The sequence below is a fragment of the Montipora foliosa genome, chromosome 3 (assembly GCF_036669935.1).
Source record: "Montipora foliosa isolate CH-2021 chromosome 3, ASM3666993v2, whole genome shotgun sequence".
NCBI classification, from domain to species: domain Eukaryota; kingdom Metazoa; phylum Cnidaria; class Anthozoa; order Scleractinia; family Acroporidae; genus Montipora; species Montipora foliosa.
Window position 1 is genome coordinate 33,732,658 of NC_090871.1, and position 5,735 is coordinate 33,738,392.

The 5,735-nt window shown below is 39.3% G+C and overlaps 1 protein-coding gene across 1 annotated transcript in view; it reads right to left on the reverse strand.

Moving 5' to 3' along the window:
- Positions 1-3,694: 3,694 nt before the first annotated feature.
- LOC137994194 (uncharacterized) overlaps positions 3,695-5,735 on the reverse strand; it is a 2,847-nt gene continuing 806 nt past the window's right edge. The window contains exon 1 of the mRNA XM_068839836.1: positions 3,695-5,735. This exon is cut by the window's right edge and continues 806 nt beyond it. Within this exon, the coding sequence (XP_068695937.1) occupies positions 4,184-5,735 (1,552 nt within the window). The 3' untranslated portion in view covers positions 3,695-4,183.

Genomic DNA, 5,735 nt, shown 5'->3' on the forward strand with positions numbered 1-5,735 from the left:
TCTCTTCTCATCATGAATTTTGAATTGTTCTGCACAAAGCAACTAATTGTTCCTTAACCCATTCATCAAAGTCAAAGGGCACTGAATCATCACTTTCTGTTACATCAGAGCTTAGAGAATGACCATTTTCTGGCAACTCTCTAATTGACTCTGGTGAACTGGAGGACCATGAGGGTGGAGACCAAGTATTGTACTTAATTTGCCTTCTAGTGGGAAGAAGACTTTCCTCAGTGCACTGACCTTGATTGCCTCCAGAGCTTTCTTTTGAACGCTGAATTGCAGGGGAACAAGGTGATGCACCATCACCAAAAAGTGGTCTGACTGTTGGGGACAATGCAGACAACAGCAAGGCATGCATGGAAGATTGCCGTTGTCTCTCCTATCGCCTATCTTCCTCTCGTTGAAGGAGAAAATTGGTGAGTACATCATTTTGTCCCTTTGCACGTACAAAACCCATCCGTCTTTTTGGCAGGGGTTCTACGTGAACCACAGTAAGATACTTTGACCAGTCAGGTTCTTCGTAGCATCCTGACAGTGTTGCATCTTGTATCAAATCAGTCCACAAACTGAGATGCTTTATTCCGTATTGATCTAGGGTTCCAGCTTGTTCGAGAGTCCACATGACAGGTATTCCAATTTGCTGTTGCCTAGCTTAATTTTGCCTTCACCTTTGCCTTTTTAGAAACTTTTGATAAGCAGCTTCATCATCACTTGCACCACTGTCACTGTCTGCTGGAGGGAACGTTTTCCTTCTTTTGGCTCTTTCATCACGAGGCATGATGGCTCTCCTTACTGCTGCTGATGAGTTTCCACCACCTCAAATAGAAATAGACCTTAGTATTATGCCATATTTCTGACCATGTGAAGATACTGTTTAGCATTCTTCCTTTCCAATTTTCAATTAGTCAATTAGTCACATGTATATATATATATATATATATATAGAGAGAGAGAGAGAGAGAGAGAGAGAGAGAGAGAGAGAGAGATTGAAGGGCACTTTGGTAACGTGAAATAGGGCACTTTCGTAACGTGGAGTCGGGCACTTTGGTAACTTTAGGGCACTTTAGTAACGTACGGTAAGGCACTTTGGTAACGTTAGGGCACTTTAGTAATGTAGGGTCGGGCACTTTGGTAACTTTACGGCACTTTAGTAACGTGGGGTCGGGCACTTTGGTAACGTCAAAATACCACTAAGCCACTATCTTTTCCCATGCTTTACACCTTCTTTAAAAAGCCGAATGAGGTACAAAAACAAGAACATTCTAGTGATGTGCCTTAAAGTAAGACATAATTAAATTTCTTGGTTGCTTTACAGGCCTCTGACAGACGTTGGCAAATAAAGATTTAGGGCATGGGGAGGAGTAATTTATTGTTGAAGATCAACCCTCCCTTAATTTTGTTCATGTTGCCAAAGTATTGCTTTCTAGCCTTGACAAGGGGCTGAGCGATCAAGTCAGGTTTTTAAGTTAATGTTCCATCCATCACCAAGACAATTAAAGTTCCATCAATGAACTTACGCGTATCGTTCGCATTGTTAATTTCAACTTTTTCAAAGAAGTTGTCGTACGGTACATGATGGAAATCAAAATAGGGCGTTTGACTTAGGAATTCAGAGTGTGTGCACACAGCAAGCCCTGACAGGCAATCAATAAAACAAATAAAACAAAAACAAACAATAATTGAGTGTTTATGTATTGTAATTTCCAAAACCGGGTGTAAATTTAATTGTGGAACCCATCCTCAATTGAAAATACCGCATTGTTACAGCTTAAGTATTAAGTGTGATAATGTAAACATGAAAGCATGCAATAATAGCTCATCCAATAATTTAAACTGCTAATCCTAACACCGAAAAATCATTCTTTAAGAATCTCATGCTACTTGAACCTATTGTAGGTTTTTTTTAACCTTTACAAAAAGCGGAAAGCAAAATTTCCACTAATAAAGAGCACCCATACTAACAGTAATCTTTAACCACCCAAAAGGATGCCTTTAAAGTGCTCGTATGATCAAAAAATTCACTTTCCTTTTTCTTTCAGATTTTGAAAGCGTGTTTGCTTGAGACGTGACTGGCAAAATCTTGAGCTTCAAATTTTATGCAAAGGCTGTTTTCTTTGAGGCAAGTTTAGGATTTCACAGTCCGACATTATTCACGTTCAAGAATGACCGATTTATACCTCAGAGGGTTGGATCGCGGATAAGATGGCATCAAATACTCTCTAGCTTAAAATTGCAGCATGTGAACGCAGCTTATTATTTTAAAGTCTGAAAGTTCGAAACTCCTGTAGTGCATCATGTATTAATTTAGGCGCGTGCACACGAAATACATTTTTAAACTAGTGAGCCTTTGACGTCATCTTATCCTTGATCCAGCTCTCTCAAGATTTTAAAGTTAGTAATGGCGGACCATTAGTTAAGAAAATTTCAGTCAAAAGAAATAAAGGCTTAAAACTTCGGTCACTTGGTGTTCACTTATCGCAGTTTTAAAATACAAAGAAACAGTACAATGGATTTTTGGTCATAGTAGCACTTTAAGATGAAAACCTTAGCGTTAATTCCTTAGGTCTTTCTAGACCCCTTAACCTTCACAAAAAGACGAAGGCTAAATCTTTCATAATTTCATGAAAACGCTACCGCTTCAAAGTCTTTGCAACAATTCAATTACTGATTTCTTAACTACATAACCTTTGCAAAATAAGAAAAACGAAATGCCAAAAGTAACCACCTCTCAAAAAGCCGATTTCTTTAAGATATCTCGTGGTATTTGAAAGGTTTTGAGACATTTCCAGCCTTCGCTGATTTCTCATCTACTTAACCTTAACAAGAAAACGAAAAGCGAAAATTTCAATAATTAAAAGCGCCAATGTTAACAACTACCTTAAGAACAGAAGTTTAGTCTTTGTAATGATGTGCTCCGCTTTGTTTTTTTCTGAAGTACTTTTACAATCACATTTATTTTGTACATGCCAATTGTTCGAGATTCTTCCTCTCCCATCACTCATTACAAAGAAGGCAACGCGCACTCTTAACCTTATCAGACGTAACTTGTACAGCTGCTCAAAAGAAGTCAAAGCCCGTGCTTTTCTTTCACTAGTTCGAGCTACGTTATCATATGCTTCCAGTGTGTGAGACCCGTACACCCAAATAAACATCAATCAGCTTGAAATGGTTCAGAGACGTGCTGCTCGCTTTGTATTCAAGAACTATTTGCGTCATGTCAGTGTTACTGCCCTAATTAAGGAACTTGGCTGGTCTGAACTATCCAGCGTCAGAAAGCGCGACCGCCTTTGTATGATGTTCAAAATAGTTAATAACCTAATTCCTATTAACTTCAACGACCACTTAAGCTATTGTAAAACTGTAACCCGCCGTAATCATCCTCAAAAGCTTAACATTCTTGCTCCCCGCAAATAAATTCTCTTTTTTTCCCAAGAACTATACCTGAATGGAATAGTCTGCCTGCCTTTGTAGCAAGCACCGCATCTTTCAATGCCTTTAGGCACCTAGTTTCGGTCGAGGCTATAGTAGCGATTAATTTTCTTGCAACATAGCATTTTCCAAGTAATTACACTGAAACTGAAACTGAAACTCTTTTCCTCCCGCACATCAATTTGGCGACTGACGACACGACACTTAACTCCTAGAGAGCTATACTGGCCAGTGGAACTTTTCTGTTCTGAAGACTATATTCCACTGTTGATCAGAACCATTCACCCACGGCCCGAGTCTATTCCTAATTATTATTAATGGCAGTAAAAAAGACTTAGCGAAAACGCTCGAAAATCTTGTTTCATGTGAAAATGACCTGTTCGGACTGCAAGATTTGACTCTTGTCTGGTTTTTAGAGTTCAGCCCACCTTATACGCTTTTACTCTTACTCTCCAAGATCAACAAAATGACAGTGATTATGCTTCTATTTTCAATGCCTTTCAGTAGAATGCAAACTCTGAAACTCATGGAAAGTGTTGTGTTTTTAGATTGGAATCAAACATCGTGCAGTATCAATTTTCCTTCCCTTCTTTTCTGTTTAAAGTTAAAGCACTAGGGATAATTGAGTGCAGCAAAAAAAATAAATACGTTATTTCAGAGAGTTGATTTTCAAATTGTACAAGATAATGAATTTGTGCATTAATACTGAAAGGCGCCTGAGAAATTAAACTTGTGACATTCTAATTCAATTGCTTTACCTGCAAGAGTTATTTTTAATTAATCTCCTTTCATATTTCAGGCGGTTCACAAGTTGATTTATGGAAAATTTGTTGAGAAGCTCCTTTCCCTCTTCTTCTTTTTCAAGACGTTCCTTAATGGCAGGCTTTGAAACAACACCTCCTCTAACCATAGTACCACACATTCGTAGAAGAACCTTCCTTTCGTTATCACTGAAAATATTCTTGCTAAGGTAACTGGAATTTGATGGTCCAACAACATCTGATGAATTGCAGGATTCTTTCGCGTCAGAAGCTTTAAAGAAGCGTGACATTTTAGCAGAAAGAGTTTCTACCTGTTCAGGAGGCTCAGTTTCAGGCATACAATCTGCAGCTTTGTCACTCTCGGGATTAGATGTACTGTTGCGCCATTCACTTCTAATTCTCTTAGCATCCAGTTGCTCTAGAGCAGCATGGCCTTGTATTTTTCCCCTCACGACTTCCATAGTGACTGACTTTTCTTTGATTTCCTCTGAAAACAGCTCTTTGATGGCATTCACATCCTCTTCCTTCCATGTCAAACGCTCCTTCGTCAAACATTCTTGGGACAAGCTCTTGGTGGCTGTTGCAGTTGTGTTATGTGACACAGGTTTCTTCTGTGGTTTTCTCATGATAGAGGAAAGGTTATTGGCAACCTCAACACATGCCTCTTCTTTTTCACGTAGGCGATAAAACCTTTCTGCCGTGGATGGTTTGTGACCCATCAGATCAGCGAGATCACCTTTCAGGTCTTTGTGATCTTCATGCACCTTTGTCACGGTTGATTTGCGAAATATTGTGGAGCAAACATGTCCTTCCATCTCCACCTTCTGCCATGCAGAATCAATAGCTGTTGAAATTTGTCCTGATTGTAACTTCTGTCCGTTCCACGACAAGAACACAAAGGATGGTGAGTTGCTGTCCTTCTCACTGCTTGAAATCGCCACACAGCTTCGCACTTCATTGACATAGACGTCCAGGTAAGAGAATAAAGTTGGAGTCAACACAACACGGGCAGGTCCATGTACGTCAGCAGTTTTGTGGTTCTTCACACTTATTAACATGCTTCCTTGATTGGTCTTTTTGACTTTCTTGAACTCCTCAATGGTCATATTAGCTAACACTCCAGACCTATGAGCATTTGCAATCGTCATTTCCGTCAGAATGAAATCTCTTATCAGAGTGTACATAGACTGATTTACTTCAAGCGCATGCGCTCCACTCAGTTGGCCAATATAGGAAATCGCGGTTCTTGCAGATTCACTACGTTCAAACTTTGACACCATTTCAGGTGTAACTAACTTTTCAAGATCTTCATTTTGTTTTTCTAAATGTCTGCGGTTACTATCCTTCTTGTAGGAGGATGACCATAGACGTGCTTTTTCTTCAATTTTTTGGATCGTGTCTGCATTAACTGTTACGCTTGATGGCTCCTCTGTTCTAACAAAGGAGCAAAAGTTCCTAAGACTTAGCAAGTGAGCTTTCACTGTATCTCGCTTGTACATTTTCTCTGCATAATCTTTAAGAAATCTGTCCCGAATCAAATTCTTA